Here is a 23,355-nt window from a genome sequence, read left to right as displayed (position 1 = left end):
AGAAACAAAAGCCCAAACTCAAAAAGGAGGGTCATTCCTAATGATAGAGCTAGGAAGCTCCTAGGAATTTGCAATATGACAGTTTCTAGGGAAGGTTTTACAAGTAGTTGAAATCCGAGAAATCTTGGCCGCGACATCAAAAGCGATGAAGCCCCAAATATTTTTAAGAGAGTGAGAGTTGGAGGTCCATTTCCTATGATTTCATTCCATCCAAATTTGGTTTATGGTTGCACAAAACGCGAGCTTTCCCGCAGTATTAAAAATAGACTTTCCCTAAAATGTCATATCCATCGAAAGGGAGTGGAAGAATTCTCCTGTTTGCTGGCTAATATTTAGCAAGGATCCCTTTCTAGACAGAGGAGGAAACAGTGCAAGCGAAGAAGAGATGCTCAATGTTTTCCAAGTCATTACCACAAAGGAAGCAAATAGGATCTACTAGAATGCCTCTCTGTATGAGGAAAGCATGTGTAGGCAAGGATTTTGAGAAGACTCTCCAAGCCGTGAAGCTTTGAAGGGGAATGTGATGCTTGAACCAGATGAGTTTGTGCCAAGGGAAGGGGGGGCCATGATTTCTAACAAACTTCCAAACAGCCTTTGTAGTGAAGAGCTTTGAAGAGGTAGGCATCTAGAGGATAGAATCATGCCTTTGCTGCTAAGATTTCAGGGGTACCGGCAATTAGTTCCAAATATATGTAAGTTAGGATAGGGATTGAACCAGGGGGTCCAATTGCCGAAGGATAACATATCAGCCACAAGGGTAAAGTTGAACAAACCCAAACCATAGAGGATTCTGGAACTTATGGCGTGGTATAGAATTCCTTTGGGGTCCAAGGGTCAAGCCACAGATAAGTATTGGCCCCATCACCAATTTGAGAGGAAATGGCTGCAGAGATAGATGAGCAGGTAGAAATGATTTTGCGCCACACCCAAGAGGCATCTGAGGGGGTTTTCACTGTCCTAAAAGTAGCAGACCGAAGCAGGTTAGAGTATACCCAGTCAACCCATATACTCTTCTTCTTAGTGACAAGCTTCCAAACTAGCTTGATGATACCAGCCGAGTATCCTTGATCCGCCTCAAACCTAAACCCCCATCCGCTTTAGGAAGGCAAACAGCAGCCCAACTAACGGGAGGAAGATATCTAGAGCATTCACTTCCTTTCCAAATGAAAAAAGGCAAAAATGGATTCAAGATTGGAAATGGACTTTGGCAGCCCATATATACTAAACCAGTAGATGCAAGAAGCTTGAAGAATCAACCGTATGAACTCTAGGCGACCAGCAAAAGTTCCATAGTTGGAGCCGCTTCTAATGAAATCAAGCATAGGGGTACAGTGGTGAGCTAAGAGCTTGGAGAGATAAGAGGCAGCCCAAGGTACTTCACCGAAAGGAGACCAAGGCAAAACATTTTGATTGTTAATACTATGTTGTATTCTAAGTATATTCCTTTTTACTGGGCAGTTAAGCTCACCCCATTATTTTAACAACACAGATGATTAAGAAGGAGGTATGCTTGGAGCGGAGTTCGAAGGCGACTCAAAGATTTCTCAGATCAATGTAATAGAGATAAATTTGAGACGTAAACTCTAATAATTGGTTTTATAGTTAAATTGGGACATATCTTTGTTGCCACTTGTTGTTTGTGTCTCTACAACCAGAAAGAGGTGGGCGCGAAAAGACGGTGTTGCCCCCCCCCCAAAAATGCCTCCACGCTATCACGGCCATTCTGTTGACATGGCCATTGCACATGGGTTGGCATGCATAGTCGTGTTTGGTGGCCCGATGATGGCTCTTTGCTAAGGTTGGAGCAGGAGTCATTTGCCTTATGGCGTTCCATCATTCATTAGTATAACAAAATGAGGGGTCCAAGTCTCCTTCTGGAAAACCATGAAAAGCATAAGGGCTACCTTGAGGAGGGGTGCGAACCTCATCCCCCTTGGTGCCATTGCTCCTAATATGGCATCGTGACAAGCCACAAGAATCAACGTGGTTGTCACAAGCAAGCATTGTGTCCACGTATGGATATATCATCACAAGTACTCTATAGGCAAATCCCATGGCGGACACTTAAGTAAGCAAAGAGTGCTTCCTCCATAGCTTTGGTCATCAACAGAGAACACGGTTAATGTCATGGTGCACTATTGCAGAACAAAAGGTTTCCTATTACAATGCTACTAGCACCTCCTATGCAATAGTACAATAGTCAAAGGGTGTTAATAGGTTCGGTTTCGATGTATACAGCACAGTTCGGTTCGGTTCACATTTATTTGGCTGAAACTAAAACCAAACCATTTACCAAACAGTTGCATTTTCTGAAACCGGAACCGTTTAGTAAACGGTTTCTATTTCATGGCTTTTAAATAGTGTCAGTTTCACAGTTTTACATGGTTTTGATCACGGTTTTAGTTCATACAGTTTCTAAACAGATACCAATCAATTTGTTAGTTTATTTACGTGCTTACTAAAATTTACTTTTGTTGATAAACGCTTCAATCTTGTATCAAAGTAAATGAGGCATTGAACAGGCAAGGATTTAACTACATAACTACATAATAGGAGTAAATTATTGAATAGACTGGTGGACAGCCTCTATGGTCCTTAATTCTTCCCTAAACTAAACCCATCCTGTTTTGTTAAAACAACCAAACAACTAAGCAAAAGAAAATATTACATGAAAAAAGTGAAATACAAAGAAAGTTGCTAATGAACACAACTTATCGTTAGTGTTCTAAAGTTAAAGAGCATGAGGCACTAAAAACACATCAGTTAACCCCTTATTCTATTAAATCGCTAAACGGGTTAAGCGGCTCGGTTTGGACGGTGTAAACGGTTCGGTTTCATGGTGTCAATTCGGTTTGAAACCGACGGGTTAAACGGTTAAAACTGAACCAATCCGTTTATCTAATCGATTTAAACTTGAAATCAGAACCAAACCACTTACTAAATGGTTTTGCGGTTTCAGTGTAAATGGCTCAGTTTGGTTTCGGTAAACGGTTTTGATTTCAAATTCACATCCTTACGACAGTGGCATGTAAGGTTTAAGACCTCAATCTCACTCCTAGTCTTGCTAAACCAAAAAAGAGAGATTTGGCGAGATCTCGCCAAGATCTTGTATTTTTTTTTTTTTTTTTGTCAACTCGGTGATTGGTATCAGTGGCCTTATGATCTTCGTAGCCCCTAAAACTTTCCATTTAACCTATTTTAGGCTTTCTAAAAACAACGAAAAATGTAAGTTCTTAAAAATCGAACCCAAAATGTTACTTTGACTTCCTACCCTATGTAAGTGGTCTTCAAACCCTTCAATCTAGGCTATTCCACAATAAAAACAAATAACTATTGGCCATGTTTCTATAAAAAAAATGTTTTGAGAAATTGTTTATACCTAAAACTGTTCTTGAGAAGAAAAGGATCTCCAAATGTTGATGATGAAGCGATAACCTCCAATCTCTAAGTGTTGAAGTTGTTAATCTACACTGTAGAGGATAAATTTGGCAGGAAAAACCACCAAAAGGTCACTTTTTCTTCACAGTAAGGCGAGATTGGCTAGAAAATGTCGAGTTAGGTCGAGTTAAGGGCCAAAATTATGTATATACCCCATGTGATTTTGTTTTGAGTCGAGTCAAAACCGAGATATTCACCGAGATCTCAACCGAGATTTTGTAAATTCTATATATCGCCTCTCATCTCGTCTCGCCATTTTCAATAGTGAGATTTAATGAGATCTCACCAAGTTCTTAAGCCATGGTAGCACGTGAGTGGGGACCAAGTCTGTGTTGGTGACTTAGTGGCAATTACTAGCACACCCCGTGCGAGATGTAACGATTGAAATGGTTGAGTGAGCCATACGCGTGGCAAAACCTCGGTTGCATTATGGGCTATTCAACTGGGACTTGTTACTACACCTTGGGCGTAGGCATAATGGTTAGCTTGGTGTGGCATTGTAGTGGCACAACAATGAGATACACTACAAGGGACGGTTGGGCAAAGGTGCTAGGCTAAGTGTGCTTCAATAAGGCTTGTTTTGTCGGTTGTTGATAAATCGGGTGGGGTGTTTCCTGAAGATGGCTCAAATGAGCTTTGGCTTACCTTGGCCAAGCATTGGCTAAGTCAAGCCTTTTGTCTTAAAGCATTGGCTAAGTCAAGCCTTTTGTCTTAAAGCATTGGCTAAGGCATTGCATGGGCGTATTGGCTACGCTAAAAATCTGCCTTTGACAGCACAGCCCCCCCAGTGGTCTAAGCGTTGGCATAGTGCCCGCAAAAGGACATAGTTCTCCTACTCATATGTAAAATATAAAAAGTTTCAAGACCATGAAAATTAAGTATTTGAGAGAGATATATGGAAGAGAATTGCTAAAAGAGAGTGGAGGCTATTTTAGGGATTTTGAAGATCAGATACGATAAACCACCAGTCGTACAAGGAGCAGACAAATAAGAACCGAGAATGCAAAGCTCACAAAATCATGCACCAGCAGTCTCCCAGAAAGCTTTATTTATATTGTCCAAAAGAACTTACAATAGTATAACAAAAGGAAAGAAATATATCCCTACTAGTAAACTGAAATGGGAAAGCAATATAACTAGAATCCAACTCTTATTGACACCTAAGCCAAGTCCCACTGTATGACTTAACACCCAAGGTAAGACACCTCCCATCGTGATATACATGGGCCCTTTCAACCCCCAAGGTACAAAGGGTCAAGACCTATTACTTAACACTCCCCTTCAAGTTGGAGCACATAAATCACCCATGCCCAGCTTGGAACACCCTTTCCTGAAAGTAAGACCAAACAAGGGTTTGGTAAAAGTATCGCCGAGATGGTTAGCGGAAGAAAAAAATGAACTGACAATCAACTTCTTCATAACAACATCTCGTGCAAAGTGACAATCCCTTTTAATATCCTTGGTTCTCTCATGAAACACAGGATTTCTAACAATATAGATAGCCGCTTGGTTATCGCAAAACATCTTCATGGCTGAGTGATCAGAAAACCAAACTCCTGAAGTAATGAATTTAACCACATCACCTCAGTTGCAGTATAAGCCAGTGCTCGATACTCAGCCTCAGCACTGGACCTTGCAACTATAGTTTGTTTCTTATTCCACCAAGTGACAAGATTAGCACCCACTGTTGAACTTTGCTCCCTTCCCCTTCCTCGGCCCTGAGATGCCCTAATCTCTCTCATGTCTGATCACCCTCCGGCTGCTCAAACCATCGAAATCCATCAATCCTTTGCCCCCAGACCTTCTGCCCCTCCCCAGGTAGAACCTAGCCCCACCCCTTCCCCAGACCCTCTCCCACCACCAGACCTTGGATCTCTGTCGCCAGCCCCTCCCCCCTTCCATCTAGAGATGGCCATCAGGTCAGTTTGTGTCCATCGGGATTGCTTGAGCCTGAAATTGCAAAATGGAGGCATTGTTTAATCAGCCACTTCTTTGGGAGCAGACCTCCTTTCAACATAGTCAAGTCTGCAGTCTCCAAGCAATGGAGAATCCATGGTCAGCTCTCCACCTTTATGCTCAATAATGCGATCTTTATTTTCAACTTTTTAGAAGAAGGTGATAAGCATAACACTCTCGAAGGAGGCCCATCCTTCGACACTGGATCAATACACTTTCTTAAACAAGTTGATGTTAATTCCATTCCAATCTGAATTGCCCTCCCCAACCTTCCTCTCCAGTATTGCTGTGCTCATAGGTTGAGTATTGCTGGATCAGTCATTGGACAGCCCTTGTTCTTTAATCAAAGAATGAAACTGATGGATAGGACTCACATTCGTGAGGATTTGCATTGAAATATCTGCTTAAGACATACCCCTGTCCTCTGACCATCTTGGATGCTGAATGCTTTTCCTTCAATCAGCAAGTGTGCTACGAACTATCTCATAGTGGTCCTACCATGAGGCTATTGTAAACTGGTCTTACAATACCATCCGGGATCTATTAGCCTTACGAGAATGGACAGAAGCTAATATATCATCCTTGTGAGGGATAACCTGGAGCATGCTCATTATATGATTGAGGATGACCTTATTAAGTAGACTCGGGGATAGGGCCAGTGGCTGCCATAGAAAATGACCTGAAAATCTCCTTAAAATAGTCGACTGCCAGTGCTTTGATTTCTTCCATAGGGGAACCACATCAAGCCAAAGGAATGGGCATATGGTTGATATTTGTTCTGGCTTTCACAGACCAATGAAACTAAGCAGAGTTAGGATCAGCAAGCTCCAATCATTTGATTCTAGACTCTCGCCTAAAGAAACTCTCCTCCAGGGAAATCAAGGAGAGAAGATCGGAGGAGACCACTTTTTCAGAATCCACCAGGGAGGCATTGTGGGTGTTAGATTGGAGCCTCAACTGAATATCAGAAAGTTTGTCTCTACAGTTCGAAACCAAGGATACAATGTTCCCAGAGGAGTACGAGTTCCAAACCTTAAGGCACTTTTAACATTCTGAAGCTTTTGGAATAGGCAATGGGGGGGTTGAATAAGCATGACAGGCTTATCCCAACCCAAAATAATCACATGGAATCTAACTTCTGCATTCCATGCAGATAACACTAATTTCAGGAAACCCAATCCAACAATGCACACACCATGAAAAGTGTCTAGGATAGCCGGATAGGTATATCCTTGAACCAGAAACCACCACAAAGCATCTCCCGACCACACTAAACTGAATTACCTCATTCAAGGGTACCCTCAGGCGGCAAGTTGACCCCCTTGTCGAACAATGGCATTGGTGAATGCAATTAATATATGAATACTGATATATATATATATATATATAAATATTTAAGACTTATACAGATATTGATGTTGAGAAATTTATAAAGAACAAAATTTCATAAGTTATATTTTGTTTCTTACATTGAGCTTTCAATGTATCAATCTTCTGAGATTTATCAAACAGATAGGAATGCCAACGACAAAGTAGAAATTCCCCAGTGAAGAAACTCCCATGTGCTAGCCGGCCTTTCCAGAATCCCCCAGAATTTCCCATCAATGAATATATTTAATGTAGAAATGTAACAACAGATGCAAGAAAAGTCATTAATACCTTGGAGCAACTGACCCACGCCGCCATTCAGCTTCCAATGACGGAAGAACAGCAGGTTTATCAACTGAAGCACGGATTACATTGAGAGCAATTGCACAATTTTGTTCCTGCTTCTCAAGAAAAATGGCTGACACATCCCCAAAAGCAATTGTATTCTTCATGGCAGTTATAGCAGGATCAAGAAACGGCTCAAGCATTTCAACAAGAAAAAGAACTTTATGTTTAACTTCCTGCAAGGTGCACACATAGAATCTGTTTATGCTAGGAAGATGGATTGCTTGCAAGTTCTAACAGAATTTGTTAGTGTCTCATATAGATAGGATAGACCTAGCCCTCAGAAACTCATTTGGACAACATTTGACACAACCAATAAAACCCAACCTGCCACCAAAATCCTGTTTTTCTGTTTTAAAAGGGCAATGAATCCAAAACACATTATATCCCAAAAACGTGTGTGGAGAGGGGGAGAAGGAGGAACAAAGCATTATATATAACCTTATATTTTGATAGTATATCATCCATATGGCCAGATAATGCCAAAATGACATATTTGAGAGCAGCCCGAGCACGAGTGATAGAAAAACGTGCACCCTGAACACATTAGAACAATAAAAGCAATAAATATACATTAAATGACGGCCATACTTTGGCATCATGGATATCATAACATAAACATGAGGGGGAAATTACGAAGCAAAATAATGTTTAGTGGGAGGAAAAAGTTTAGAAATGACCTGCCTGAAACAAAACATAAATTTGAGAAAAGGATATTCATGTTAGAGATGTTAGTTATGTTTCACTAAGGGTAGTTTAGTGATTTGTTATGCTATGTTTTATTTTCCTTTTCCTCCTTAGGGAGGTATGTGTAATATCTTGTAAATATATTAGTGAAGGTAATATATTGGTGTGAGTGAGATTTTACTCACAGCACATTATTCCACCATACAATCAATTCTCTTCTTCTTCTTCCTCTTCTACTTCTCCATCTTCTTCCACATCCCTCATCTCATTCTCATATTCTAACTTGGTATCAGAGCACATCTTGGTTTGAGAGTCGCATTACAAGTTCCTCCTCTTTTTCTCTCTTTGGAACCCCAGGTTTCAAAGGGGTTCCAAGAAATAGATCATTATGTCAAAATACTTGAAGAATCTATGAGATGAGCTTGAAAGAAGGTCAAAGCAAACCCTTGAGGAGTTTTTTTGAAGGATTGAAGCTGTTGAGGATTTTTTAAAACAAATTTCTAGGCACCAATAACTACCGCCAGCTTCCCTTTGAGAACCCTTTTTCTCTCTCATCCTGCCATCGTTTGGGATGGTGTCTACCTCTTTTGAATCGCCCAAGGCCCCTCTACAAAGACCCTAGGCTGTCAGTCCTAAGGTAAGAGAGGTGTGACTTCACAACCACATTTTCTCCCTCATTTCAGGTACCGCCTCCTCTGTTTTTTTGTCTCTGTTGGCTTCCAAAATCTGTTTATGGTTTATTTATGCTATGCTGGATTGTGAGATGTATTTTTTGGGTCTTAAGGAGTGTTATGACCTATCTTGCTTCTCCAAAAAGCATGATTTGATTTGGTATCCTTTTAGCATAGTGTTTTTACCCTTTATGGGATCTATCTTTGAGTATCTGGGAAGGTTTTTTGGGTAGAGTGTGTACTCCCCATTGTGTTTGGAACTCCTCATCCACATCATGTCTGAAGATAGTGGACTTGGAGCTCTCTTTGGTGATATTTCAGCCAGTGCATCGAGTAGTGCTCCTCCTACCACATACTAATATCTCTATTGTGAAGTTGGACAACACCAACTATTTGGATTGAGCTCATTCTATGAAGCTTTTCTTACGGAGTAGGGGAAAGTTAGGGTATGTAACAGGTACCATTAAGGCTCCTACCCCGGATGACCCGACATATCTCAAGTGGGAGACTGAAAACTCCACTGTTATGGCATGACAGATTTTTTCCATGAAACCTGAGATTGGAAGAAGGTTTATGAGAAAAGAAACTGCCAATGATATTTGGGACAGTGTTACTAAAACCTTTGACCGTGTGGGTGACTCAGCCAAAGTTTATCAGTTACTTCAAAAGGTTATTGGCATAAAGCAAGGAGAGAGAACTATTTCTGAGTACTAAAACACTGTCATTAGTCTTTGGGAGGAGTATGATCACTATAGAGACCTCTAACTGTCCAATCCTGAGGATGAAGCTAAGGTTTACCGAACACTTGAGAAGGAGCAGGTTCTTATTTTGCTTGGTGGGTTAAATCCCGAATATGAACCGATCTGGATACAAATAATGGGCCGGTCTCCATTTCCATCCCTTGATGAAGTGTGTAGCTATTTGCAGAGTGAGGAGACCAAGCGAGTGGCCATGGCACATGCTACTTCCCTTGAACGGTCAGCTCTTACTACTAGCTCTCTGAAGGATTGGCGTGGTGGTGGCAAAGGCCAAGGCCCACCTCGTGGGGATGACAGACGTGATCATTGTGGGAAGTCTGGGCACACCAAAGACAGATGTTGGGTGCTTCATGGCCGACCTCCTGGCACGCGTGGTGGTACTAGTGGTGCTCGTGGTGGACATAGTGGGGAAGCTAGAGCCCACAGTGTTGAGGCCGAGCATGCTACTACATGGTCTGTTCCTAGCCCACAGTCAGAGCACAGTTCCCTTAATCGGGAGGGCATTGCAGCATTCCATAGGATCATGTCTCAACTGGGAGGCTCATCATCTTCTTCCTTTACAGTTCCAGATTCCTTAGCTTCCACCTTACAGGTTTCCTCATCTGCCCTCTCCACAGCACCATCTTGGGTTATTGATTCTGCTACGGATCATACGACTGGTACGTCCCATTATTATGATACGTACTCTATTTGTTCCGGTAGAGATAAGGTCAGGGTTGTCGATGGCTCCCTTTCCGCCATTTCTAGTAAAGGTAGCATTCCTATTACTTCTCCTATTTCATTTAATTCTGTTCTTCACGTTCCTGACCTTACCCGTAATCTCTTATCTATGAGTCATCTGACAAAATCCTTAAATTGTTGTGTCACTTTTTTTCCTTCTCATTTTCTCTTTCAGGATTTGGTGACGAAGAGGATTATTGGCAACGGGCGTGAAGAGAAAGGACTTTACCTAATTGAACCTTAATCACCTGTTTTGGCTACAACTCAGTCTTATGTGTGTGGACGGACTGATAGTAGTTCTGTGGAGTGTGGATTCTGTGATGTTGTGGCACCAACGTTTAGGACATCCATCTTTTGTTGTTATGAGGAAACAATTACCTCATTTATTTACTTCTTTTCCCAATTCTCATTTCTTTCGTTATGAACCATGTATTTTTTTTAAACATTATCGTGCTTCTTATCCTTGTCATGGTAATAGATCTATTGTTCCTTTTCACATTGTGCACTCTACTATTTGGGGGCCTTCTACTACTACTTCTTTACTTCGTTTTTGTTACTTTGTTTCTTTTGTTGATGATTTTTCCTGTGCTACTTAGACTGTTCTAATGAAACACAAGAGTGATGTGTATGATGCCTTTAAAAATTTTTATCATATAGAATGTACACAATTTGACACCAAAATTAAAATTGTTCGTTCGAACAAAAGGGGGGATTATATGTATGGTGGTCTTCAAGGCTTTTTTACTGACCATGGCATTATCTATCAGCTAGCTTGTGTTGACACACCCCAACAAAATGGTGTAACTGAGAGGAAAAACCGCCATTTGTTGGAAGTCAATAAGAGTCTTTCTCTTTGGCATGCATGTTCCTAAAACTTTTTGGTCTGATGCTCTTGTTATCGCTGCTTATTTGATCAACCGAATGCCAACACAACTCCTTAGCTCCAAAACACCCTTGGACATCTTGTCCCCTCAGTCTTCTTCTTTCTCTCTTCCCCCCAAAGTGTTTGGGTCTATTATGTCCATGTTAATAAGTCTTCTCGGACTAAACTCGACACCAAGGCACTTAAATGTATCTTTCCTGGCTACTCTTCCACTACCAAGGGATACAAGTGCTATCATCCTTCTTCCAGACAAAGGATTCTCTCTAAAGATGTCACCTTCCTTGAGTCTACACCTTTTTTTACCTCTCCTAGCATCCTTTTCAAGGGGAGCATAATGCAGGTGAAAAGGCGACTGATGAGATTCCTTTTCTTTCTCCATTGCCTATCTCTCCTTTTATACTTGACATTGGGAAACACAAAGAGGGGGATATTACTGATGTTGGTGAGCATTCAAAAGGTGGTTCAGGTTCAGGTAATGAAAAGATGACCATTATGTATATAAGGAGGAACAAGAAGACCTGCCAAGAATCCTCTTTGAATCCAACTCCTGAGATCCACCATTCTCAGTCAGGTAATATCCTTCCTTCCTCATCAGAGTTGGATCTTCCTATTGCTATTAGAAAGAGAAAGAGAGTTTGTACTAATCCTATAACCTAGTTTGTTTCCTATGACTCTCTCTCCTACGGGTGTTGCATTTACTATTGCTCTCTCATCTGCTTCTATTCCTAAGAATGTTTCTGAAGCTATGTCTAACCCTAAGTGGAAGCATGCCATGACTAAAGAAATGATGGCCCTGGAAAAAAATTGTACCTGGAAATTGGTTGACCTTCTAGGGAGAACTCCAGTTAGATGCAGGTGGGTCTATACAATCAAGTACTGGTCAAACTCAGATGGTACTATTGAGAAGTATATAGCAAGGCTAGTGGCAAAAGGATACAGCCAAGTGTATGGGATTGACTATCAGGAGACATTTGCTCCATTGGCTAAGCTCAATACCATACGGGTCCTGTTATCTCTAGCAGCGAATAAAGATTGGCCATTGTATCAATTGTATGTGAAGAATGCCTTTCTACATGGTGACTTAAAAGAGGAGGTGTATATGCAAACCCCTCCTGGCTTCAAGTTCCCTTCAGCTGCAGGAAAGGTGTCTTCTCAATAAGGCTTTGTATGGCCTTAAATAATCTCCAAAGGCTTGGTTTGAAAGGTTCCACCAGGCCATTTTAAAGAATGATTATTCCCAAAGTCAGGAAGACCACACTTTATTTACTAAGCATGGTAATGGCACTATTACAGCTCTGATTGTCTATGTTGATTATATTGTGGTAACTGGAGATGACAGAGTTGAGATAGCCAATCTGAAGAACTACTTAGCCCAACAGTTTGAGATTAAGAATCTAGGACCCTCAAAATATTTCCTGGGGATTGAAGTGTCTAGATCCAAGAAAGGTATAAATAAATGCCAAAGGAATTTTATTCTAGAGCTATGAAAAGAAACAGGAATCTTAGGCTACAAACATGTAAGTTCTCCTATTGAGCAGAATCATAAGATAGGGGAAGATGCTGGCACTTCTCTTGTTGACGCAGGGAAATATCAAAGGCTGGTTGGGAAGCTTATCTATTTGTCATTGACTCGTCCAGACATACTTATGCAGTGGGGGTGGTGAGTCAATTTATGCATGCTCCCTAAAGTAGGCACTTGGATGCGGTTTACCGCATTTTCCGGTACTTGAAGTCCTCTCCAAGAAAAGGACTACTTTTTTCCGAGGATAACCACATGAGGATAGAAGGCTCATTGATGCAGATTGGACTGGTTCAGTTTTTTATAGGAGATCTACCTCAGGCTATTGCACATTTGTAGGTGGAAACCTAAATACATGACGGAGCAAGAAACAACCTGTGATGGCTCGGTCTAGTGCAGAGGCAGAATTTAGAGCAATGGCTCATGGAGTGTGTGAGTGTTGGGAATATGCCCAAACTCCTTTAAATGTTTTGGTAATAAAAAACAAACCATAGCTTTAATTATATGTGCTAAGTGGTGGTCAGTACAAGAAGACAACTCAAGCTATGCATGTTTGAAGAATCAAGTCATGAGTCATGACACGAAGATCAAGAGTGGAAGCTTTAAGACAAGATGAAGACTTAGAAGATGAAAGGCAAAAGAGGAATCATCAAGTGATGATGAAGACTTCAAGACTCAAGTCAAGATGAAGACCCTAGAATAGACTATACACAAGATGTCTTAAGTTGTAGTCATATGGATGAATTTTCTCATCATGCTTGACATTTGTTTGTCACCATCAAAAAGGGGGAGATTGTTGGGGAACATGCCCACACTCCTAATCTACCTAAAGTGGTTTTGATGATAACAAGGAAATACTCTATTTCTAACAAGATACTTTTAAGCATTGATTAGCATGTTGAAAGTCAAGAATGGAAAGATCAACTAAAGAAGTGAATATCAAGCTCCATAAACCATGCATGTTCAAGCAAGCTTAAGTGTTCAAGCCAAGACGAAGAAATGAAGACTTGGAGCTCTCTTCTAAGAAGAATGAAGAATATACATAAGATGTCTTAACTAGTAGTCTTGCTTACTTATAATTGTACACACATACTCATGCATCATATATGCATTCATCATGCTTAGAATGACCCTAGGTCATATTACTCTAGCAAGGACCAAGACCCATAGCTATAAGGAACCATCGGATTTATGAAGCCCCTTCATTAACTGTGAAAAACAGTACTTTTATGTTCAAGGGCATTTTGGGTATTTAGGTAGCAGGTATCAGGATATGATCTCTTCACAAGACATGTAGGTTTTCAAGTTACAGAACCAACGACCTTGGAATCAGCCCAATCGGAGTCCGTCTGACCAAGTTATGATCATTAGAAGTCTTCCCTGTCAAAATCAACCCAAAAGAAAGACTGCAGAAGTGATTCCGGCAGAATCATCAGCAGGTCGACGACCGCCCCAAGTGAAGGTCGACCGCCACAGGTAGAGGTGGTGGCGGTCTGTCTGATGACTGGTTTGCTTGAATCACCTTCCAGCGGCTAATCCACCAGCTATATTTTGTAACGGCTATTTTCTGGAGGTCGACCGGGACTCTTGGTGGTCGACCGGCACACCCAAAAAATGACCGTTTGGATGAGACTTTTTTCCTATTTTAGCCCCCTAATCTCACCTATAAATACCTCAAATTCTGGTAATTAAATATCATCAATTCCTAAGCAACTAAGACAGAATACTAAAGCATTTGAGGTGACTTCAAATTATTCTCTCCTAAAGCTATTAGGAGATTTATTCTATAGAAGGAAAAGCCTAAGGAGAATCTACAAGTTCTTCATTATCGACTCTATTGCATAGACTTTAAAGACCTAGTGAAAGTGCATCATTCTTTTACTTTATTGTATATCATTTGCACCACACAAAGGTAACTTTATTCAACTACTTGTTTTTCTTTGTCCCAAAGTTAGGTAACTCTAGCTTGGACAGTTTGAGGATCCTCTTATCCTTAAAAGAGTAGTAAGGACCCTATCTCTCTCTAGAAAGAGTTTATAAAGGGTCTTCCCTACCTGTGAAAGAGATTATACTAATTCTCTTATCCTTAAAAGATTGTGTAAAGGTTTTCCTCCCTACCTACTCTACTGAAAGGGAAGAGCTAGCGGAATACCTTACAAGTGGAGCTTATAGGGAGTGGACTAGACTCAGTTTAAGTCGAACCACTATAAATCTTGATGTTGTGTGATTATGTCCATTTTATTATTCCACAATATTTCATTTACAATCACATTTGGGAATCACACATCGAAAAGGAGGTTATTTCAGCCTTGGCCAAATGAGGCCACTCCTATTTATAGGGAACCAAAGTCTCAAAGAATTCCTAAGATGCTTACACTTGTCCTCCATCCAATGGTTAGGAATGTTCTAGCTAAGGAGACTAGAAATTTTCCCCTCCTTAGCGAAGAACTGTAGAATTTTCCTTTTCTCTTAGCTATGTCTAAAAGTCTCTTTAGACTTGCCCACACAATGGTAGAAGGTTCTAGACAAAGGACTCCTCTACAAATATCTAGACTTCCTACACTTTGGAAGAAAGTTCTAGAAACTAAACCTTACCTAGCTCAATGAACTAATTCCATTGGCTGTGACCTTGGCCAGTGGGCCTTTGTTTGGGCGGGTTGTGGTAATACAGCCCTAGCTACTTATGATATGGAGCTTAACCTAGGGCAAGCTACTTCTCCAACTTGATGCACATAAAGATCTTTTGATTACAAGGGTCAGATTTGATCTCATGATGGCTGCGGTTCCTATTTCGGGAAATTTTCTTCAAGGTTTAGATATTTGAAATAACTCTCTATTCAGCCATCTGACTGGTATTTTAAGGGTTACTAGGACTACTCATGAAGTATGCTAGATCCAAGTCTGGGGCCCTTCTATTGGTTAGATGTTTTGTAAATGGATGTCTCTCCCTACCTATGCACACTCTGTTTTTAGGTCTAATTTGTGACCTGTTGTTGCTACAATTAATCATCCTGATCTAACCATCTGTTTCGGTTAAGATTTTAGGATATTATTCCCCTACATCAGTATCTACCTCGATTCTTAGTTGTCAAGGCATCACATAGGCGTCCAAGTGGTTTATCTGGGTCCTAGGCACCTGTTGCCTTATTACACGGCAAGTCGCCTTACATTTTTGGACTTATTTATGCCAAAGCTCAGGCTTGTGCGGTGTTAATTGTGCACAACCTCATAAGAAAAGAATGAAAAAACGATGTGTCAGAAGTACTAAACATAATAAAATGCAATCAAATCCTCTTTGGATTTCTTGGAAATTACCACAATTTGAATCCAATAAAAATAGTTTAAAATTCCAAAAAGATCAAAAATCAACACCCTAGTCCAAGAAAAAAAAACTGGATTTTTTATTGTAGGGGCGATTTTCAACTTTCAAGTGCGGGGTTTTTCTCAATTCTGAAAATTTTATAAATCTTATCATGGTAAAACTTTGCTAAAAAACAAAAGTCAATTTGTTTTAATGTCTTTAAAATTATTTTCATTCAGGTTATGTTAACAGCATTCATGCACTTTAAAATAAATTTGACCGAAACATATCTTGGTCATTACAACTCAGATTCAAGTAATCTTAGGCACCGTATGACAACGTTCCTAAAAATACGTTTCTACGTTTTCTTGTTCCTAGAAACGGAGAAATGGGGTAAAAAGCGTTTGATAATCTTGTTTCGTTCCACCTGTTTTTAGAAACATAAATAGGAATTTATGAAAATTTATGTTACAAGAAACAACTGTGACTTGCTTCATCGTTTCTAGAAACAAGTGAAGGCAACAAATTGTGGATTTGTGCACGATAAAAAAGCCCAAGAGTGAGAACGTGACTCTTCTCAAGCTCAAAAGTAATGGAATTTTTTAAGCTCAATAGTGAGGAGCAAGTTATCAAACAACAATGCGTGCACAAATCGATCCAAGAAACAAGTTTATCAACACCCAAAAATCCGTTTCTATTCCCAGAAAAGTGAAAATTTGTTTTGTTGTTTTTGGAAACAGAAACAGCAGAAACGTTATCAAACGATGCCTTAGATTTGTTGGAAAGTTGGTTTTGTGCTAAACCTAATAAAAAAAAAGTCTAATGTTAAAATAAAATCATTTCGAAAGTTGGTTTTGTGCTATACCAAGATATATGTAACATACTATATAATGTTAGAAAATAGTGAAAATAAAAAATAACACTTGGTCGCCTTGTCCGCCTGCCTAAACGCTTAGGCAGCCCTCCAACGCCTTGGTTCGCCTTGTCAACATGGCAACTATGACCTCAATCCCCATTTCAGGTTTTTCTGACCTGTCGATTGTCTATAATCTGAAATCATCGATTACTCTGTTTTTAGGATTTGTGGCCGCAAACATAGTTGTCAAGGCGTCGCCTAGGCACTACCTCGACATCCTAGGGGAAAACTAAGCCCAAATCGGTAGTATAATTTACAAGTCATGAAAGCGGGCCCCTTGATCACATAGGCATCACCTTGTGGACGCCTTGGACACCTCATGATTGCTCCTCTGGCGATGTGGCAGTTAACCAAGGTCCATCAAGGGGCCCACCTGATCACATGGGCACCACATCTCACAACACATCTGAATCTCACAACACATTTTGGTAGGACCTTGGTTGTTTGTTTGCTGGGGTGTAAACTTATCAGACAAGGTCATTTAATGCAATAATTGTTGTTTGTTGATGTGGCAATCACTTCCAAAGTTCTACCAAAGTTGGTACAATTTCATGGAAAAGTTGTTTTCTCTCTATCTCTTTCCTCCTCCTATTTCTTCTCATTCCCATAGCTACCTCATTTTCTTTTCCTCTCTTTCCCATAGAGGTGGACCCCACTAAAAATTACATATTCCATTTTTTCCTTTCCTTCTCAACCCAACCCACAACATGTGGGACCCACTTCACAAGTTTCCCACCCCTTTCTATCCGTCATACAAACAGGGCCTTAGAATTCTCTTCCAACAAGGTTGTCAAGGCAACACCTAGACGTCCAGGCGGCTCAGCCTAGACTGGCGCCTTGGTCGCTGTCCGGTTAATTTTTATTCCCTTCTCCATCACCATGGGTCGCCTTGGGTCACCTTGAGCCTTGACCACTATGTCTTCCAAACCTTTTCGTATTACCTTATATTCTTAAAAGAAAAACACACAGTTCTCACTTTATTATCATTTTGTAGTTAAATGAGTACACAAGCCACATAACCAGTTCAGACTATAAGGAACAATAAGAATGTCAAGAAAAATGAAAATTCAAAACTTTTGCATCACTTGAAGATGTAAAGGGCCGGTTAAACAAACCTGGATCATGCCCAGAAGGTCCTCCATAAGCTCAATTGCAAGGTCAACCTGTACCAGAATAAATCATGGGACTAAAAGAGTAGGAAATTATTAAGGGCAATAAGACAGAACAAACCTTTGCAATGATAGTAGGTATCCATGGTGCCAGTGGCCCCAAACAAAGATCAATAAGAACACAAGCCGATTTTGCCTGAAGGTGCAGTTAAAGTTAGCAACTGAAGACCATTTCTTTCCACATTGATCAACTCATTTCATGACTAATGTCTGCCACGTAACATTTCAATATCAAATTGAACATGGGGGTGATGTTAAATAATTTGGGTTGTCAATTGAACAATTAAACTCAATAATTACATCAAATGACAACACAAATAGTACAGAAATTAGATGAAAAAGACAATAAATAACTGCATTGTGCAGAGAAGTAACAAACATGTGACGGCAAAAATGATGATAAATAGCCAGCACAAGCATGAAGAAGAGGGCGATACACTGATGAAGATGATGTCACCACAATCTGCAATTACAATTAGAACGCGAGCTAAATATATATGTAGTCAAAGGAGAGAATGATGAACTAGTAAAAATAAATCTTTTGATAAACCTGAGAACAGGCATGCTGCACAGAAGACTGTTTCCAGTACATGAGATTATCATCTATTTGATCTGGAGTACTGCTAACCAGAGGGCGAAGAGCTAAAAACCAAAAATTGCACACATTCAATAAATTGATCCACCCAAATTCACAAAAGCCATAATTTCAACATTCACAATATCAGTTTCAGATTTAAAAAGAAAAATAAAACAATAAAGTACAACTTTCGTGGAACATTTTATGCCTTCTAAACAGAAAACAACATCATCCAAAACCTTATCCCAACTTAATGGGCTCGGCCTGCCTTCTAAACAGAAAATATTTAGAGAGAGAGAGAGAGAGAGAAAAAAAAAAAAAAAAAATTTGCCTTTTAGTTATCAATCAAACCGTTTCCCAACCATACTTGGCAAGATATGAGAAAAAACTTAAGAGGCCCTTGCAAGAGTATTGAAAGAATTTTACCTAGGTTTAGCCAATTCATTAGATATAATGTGGGAATAGGAAATAGAATGACTATGGGAAGACAAGAGTCAAGTTGAGTCTATTCACCAATCTCTTGGCTCTAGAAGTCCGATTGTTATATTCCTTAGTGAGTGGGGAAATTGAGGAGCATTTTGAAATCCTTTAAAAATATTTGAAATGGATTTGAGTTCAAGCGGACCTGAAAGAAGTGGGACTCAAGGAGATCACTTCCTTAAAACACATTTGTTTAACTGTTATAGTGGCCAAAGAGTCGCTTAGGCGCACCTTGGTCACCTAGGTATCTTGTTGGTGTCGCCTTGCATTTAGCCCCCTTCCAAACAGCTCTATTTGAGGTCATATTATAGTCAAGAGAAAGACCCTGCATGTCATTTCTTACTACTCCTATGGAAATTGTAGGCCTTGCCGCTAGCTCTTTTAGTTCATTCCATCTAAATCTGATCACTCCTCCTTACTGGGGCATCCCAAGGTCATACTATAGTCAAGAGCAGGACTCTGCATGTCATTCCTTACTACTTCTCCTAGGGACATTTTAGGCCTGCTCCTAGCTCTTTTAGCGTCTTCCATCTGAATCTGATCACTCCTCCTTACTAGTGCATCCAAAGGTGATGCGAATCCAGATCCCGAAACTGGAATTGGATCGCTTATGGGCCCAGTCAAGCAATTAAAATCTCAAATATAATGGTTAAGTGGCAATCTTATAAATTTTCCACAAAATTAGAACCTTCTTAAAGAGGTTAAAGTGGTCTAGGGTAAAACAGAGCTTATTGGGAATTAAACTGAAATGGAGCGCAAATATAATAACTTAAGGACAGGAGAGGCTCTTACAAAATTAATAGAAATTAGGCCCTTAACTCTAAAATAAGAAGAAAGGGAGCTTCTTCTTCAACCTTACGTCAAAACATAAGGGCGGAAGACTCTAGGTCGATTCAGGTGAGAGTGCTCTCTAATGAGGGCTTCAATCCAACAGAAATTTCAGGAGGAAATTTGGAACCCCTCTTACCTTGAATCGATGCAGGAAACAACTATCCTCAAGCCCAGAAATCAGCAACAACCATCAGGTAGGGCAATGGCTTCAGGTTCAGATCTGAGTTGCAGGTTTTATTTCTCACAGCAGGCACGGATTATGAAAAGAAGCTCAAGGGTTTGGTCACCCAGGAAGGAGTAGTAAACCCCCAAATATCCGCTCGTAACTAGAGGAACCAAGGAGTTCCAACGATTCTCTTCCAACCAACAGTACCGCTAGCTACAGGGATCAAGGATGAACAGAAGATGGGAAAAGTCAGGCACTCAGGTATTGAAAGTAAAGAGGAAACAAAAGCAAGGGGAAGAAGAGAAAAGAGAAGAAAAAGATAAGAACAAGAGAGGCAGGGAGGGAAGTATGCACGGCAGCCATGGCCTTGATATCAAAAAACTTCATTCAATTCTCCAAATCAAGTCTGTCCTCTACCATGTTACATGGCTATATAAAGAAGAAAAAAAAAACATCAATCAATGGAAACTAACCTAAATTAGAAACTAAAATCTAAATTGAATCTCCCTACTAACTTGACCACAGCCTACAATAACAATAAAGGAAACAAATCAAAGCACTAAATTAATCCCAAATCTTCCCACACCCAACTGCATCACAAGGCCTCTATTGAACATGGTCATACCACCTTAAACAACATTCTCGAAGCCCATACTGAATCGGGGAAACTCCCAAATGAGCCTCTTTCTCCGCACATTCATCTCAACATCCTCATCTCTGTTAATGTCACATGGTATTAAGAGCTTATTAACCAGTGACTGCGAACTTTTATTACTGTTTTGAGAGTCCCTAAACAGAATCATGTGGTATACAGAAATCACTGCTGCTTCTGCCCATGATGGCCTCCCTTGTTCAATGAATACAAAAACAAGTGATGTATATGCTGATGAGGCTGATCTGTATAATGCATGGATGGTTTTCTTTTTCAAGCAAACTGCATATCTACTCTATGATGTGATCTAATCAGTTTCTTCCAGTCAATTCTTTTTTCTTTTTCTTTTTTCCATTTTTCAAGAAGTCTCTTTCTCATTTTCAGAAATGATGCAGATCCCCACTTTGGGCTGAGCTATCGCAGGAGGAAAGCCCAGCCCAAATAAGGGCTATCGATTTCACTTAAGTCCACTTAAGTGATTAACTTGTTTATCTATTTCCCTTAGTAAATAAGTTCCCAATGTGCCCATCGATTTAAGTTAGTCAATAAGGCCCATAGTGGCCATCGATTCAAGTAATGAACCCCATTAATGGCTAGTAGTTAGTGACTAATTAGTTTCCTAAGTTTGACTAGGTTTCTAATGTTAGTCCTAGTAGGAGTACAACTCCTAGTTCTAATGTGGCTGCTAATAGTATAGTTTCTGCCCTCTATTTCAAAAGAAGCTCTTGTACTCAGAATTTCAGATTTGAAAAAACAAAATTTGCAGTCAATTGCTTCTAAACATCCGAGATAGCTGTGAGTGAGATCCCCGGGCCGGGATAGCCACTCCCACCCACATTCCTCTTGTCTGTCCCCTTAGCTTTCTGATAATTAATTTTTATTTTCTGTTTACTGTTATTAAGAGAATCCAGAGGAGAGATACAGGCATGTTTAAAGCCTTCAAAATCAGAATCGGCCAGTCAAGGACTTCCCCTACTTGAAGACAATCGATACTCATACCGTTCACATCTGAAGTCTGTTTTACAAACCCTTTTCAGGGGGCATTATAGACAGTCCGGATCACTCGATCCTTATCTCAGTACTGCCCAAGCAATCCAGCCTCGGTTCTCGAAGAATCTCTTCTGTTTTCTCTCTCTCTCCAAGGGCTGAAATCAAGAAACTTCAGAACTTTCACCTCAGCCAGCAGAATCAGTTCATCTTTGGAGGTTTTATCCTTTACACCAAGGCCTACCATCGACCAGAATTTGAGCTCCATCTGAGCTCCACAGATCCAGCCGCAGGTATCCCTTTTTTCCCTAGACGCAGGTCCTTTTCTCTCTCCTAGGGTGTGAGTCTTTGGTTGGGTGTTACTACTGTTTTGTCTTTTATTCTTTGGGGGTTATTTCTGGTTATTATTCTCTTGTATCCCTGTTCCTACTTCTCATCACTGTCTTGGTTAGTTAGCGAGTCCTATTTGATTTGGAGTTTGCAGTAGTAATATATTAGGGGTAGTTACTTTGTAAATTACTTCTACATTACAAAACCTTTGATTTTTTTGTAGACTTGTTGTCTTCATATACCAGGACATTCAACCAAAATTTCAAGGCAATCAAAGGAGATTTTCCCCATGCAATTTCACAAATACTAATTTTCTGCAATTTGGTGATTTTTCTCCCTGTGGTTGGACTATTGCTTACCTACAGCTTCTGTCTATGATTTTTTAAGATTTCCAATTTACCATCTGTCCTTCTGCTTATGGTTTGAGATCAGGCTGTGCTTATTCTCTGCATTTGGGCTTATTCAAGTTCCGTTCTTCCCAGCAGTCCCTCACAGTTTTTGGTCTGCAGTTGTGGGTTTCTTTCTATTTTCTTGTGGTCTAATTTGTGACCTTGACCGTGTTGTGGTCTGCTTGATGCAAGGTTATCAAGGCATAAGGCGACCCAAGGCGATGGAGGATGGTAAAAAATCAAGGCATCGCCAAGGCGCCAGTCAAGGCTAGTCGCCTAGGCAACACCTCGATAACCATAGTTTGATGCAGATTGTTTTCTTGTTTTTCTGCAATTGGTGATTCCAAAACCTCGGTGGACATTAATGTCCAATCACCACCATTAAGCTGAATAATGCTTCTAATTATTTACTGAGGGCACGTGCTGTAAAAGTCTCTATTAATACTAAAGGGAAACTGAAGTATTTAGTATTTACTCCAACACCTCCTAATACAAATTCTAAATATTATGATGAGTGGATGCGTGAGAATGATACATGACTAGTGTGGTTTTGGAACAGGATGGATCCATTTATTGAAGTAGATATTAACGTTTCATACAACAGCCAAAGGTGTTTGGGATGATTTAAAAGAGAGTTTCTCAAGATAAAACAATTCTCGATTGTTCATTCTCTATGAAAAAAAAATATATTAAATTTAAAACAAGGCGATAAATCAGTACGAGTACCATAGTCACTTAAAAGGTGTGTGGAAAGAAATGAATGTCTACCAGCCTCTTAACACTGATGTGTACTAATTGAAAACTCAGCGTGTTAAGTTTCAAGTGGAAAAATTTTTATCGAGTTTAAAATTTGACTCGTGCATCAAAAGTCAACTTCTTGCTGGGGAAAAAATTACCTATATAAATGAAGCATTTTTCCGTATTCAGCATAATGTCTTCCTCACTCACTAATTGGACTTTATTGTTGTCAAACAAAAGACTCTTCTTCTTCATGATAGGAAGATGAAACCAGCCCCTCACTAATTAGGCCGTATTTTATACATCCATTACCTTTTTAATAGAGAATTTTGATTCAAAATCGATAATAAAAATGATTATATAATGTGATTTTCTCATATTTTCAGGTTACAGGTATGCGCTTAAAAGATGCTAAATGGGAGGATCGATGCAATATAGACACCAGATTACCCATGGATCGACTCACATGTGAGT

At 40.0% G+C, this 23,355-nt stretch overlaps 1 protein-coding gene across 6 annotated transcripts in view; it reads right to left on the bottom strand.

Moving 5' to 3' along the window:
* Nucleotides 1-23,355, bottom strand: part of LOC122080099 — a 145,551-nt gene that overhangs the window by 80,072 nt on the left and 42,124 nt on the right. For all 6 annotated transcript variants that reach the window (XR_006140602.1, XM_042646981.1, XM_042646980.1 and 3 more), the window contains 6 exons: nt 18,282-18,373; nt 18,111-18,194; nt 17,793-17,867; nt 17,678-17,725; nt 7,549-7,644; nt 7,054-7,283 (listed from right to left, as the gene is read on the bottom strand). Coding sequence is in view for 5 of the 6 variants with exons in the window: in XM_042646981.1 (XP_042502915.1) it covers nt 7,054-7,283; nt 7,549-7,644; nt 17,678-17,725; nt 17,793-17,867; nt 18,111-18,194; nt 18,282-18,373 (625 nt within the window). In the remaining variant the exon portion in view is untranslated. The remainder of the gene's footprint in view (nt 1-7,053; nt 7,284-7,548; nt 7,645-17,677; nt 17,726-17,792; nt 17,868-18,110; nt 18,195-18,281; nt 18,374-23,355) is intronic.

The sequence above is a fragment of the Macadamia integrifolia genome, chromosome 5 (genome assembly GCF_013358625.1).
Source record: "Macadamia integrifolia cultivar HAES 741 chromosome 5, SCU_Mint_v3, whole genome shotgun sequence".
Taxonomy (NCBI): Eukaryota; Viridiplantae; Streptophyta; class Magnoliopsida; order Proteales; family Proteaceae; genus Macadamia; species Macadamia integrifolia.
This window is presented reverse-complemented; position numbering and strand designations above follow the sequence as displayed.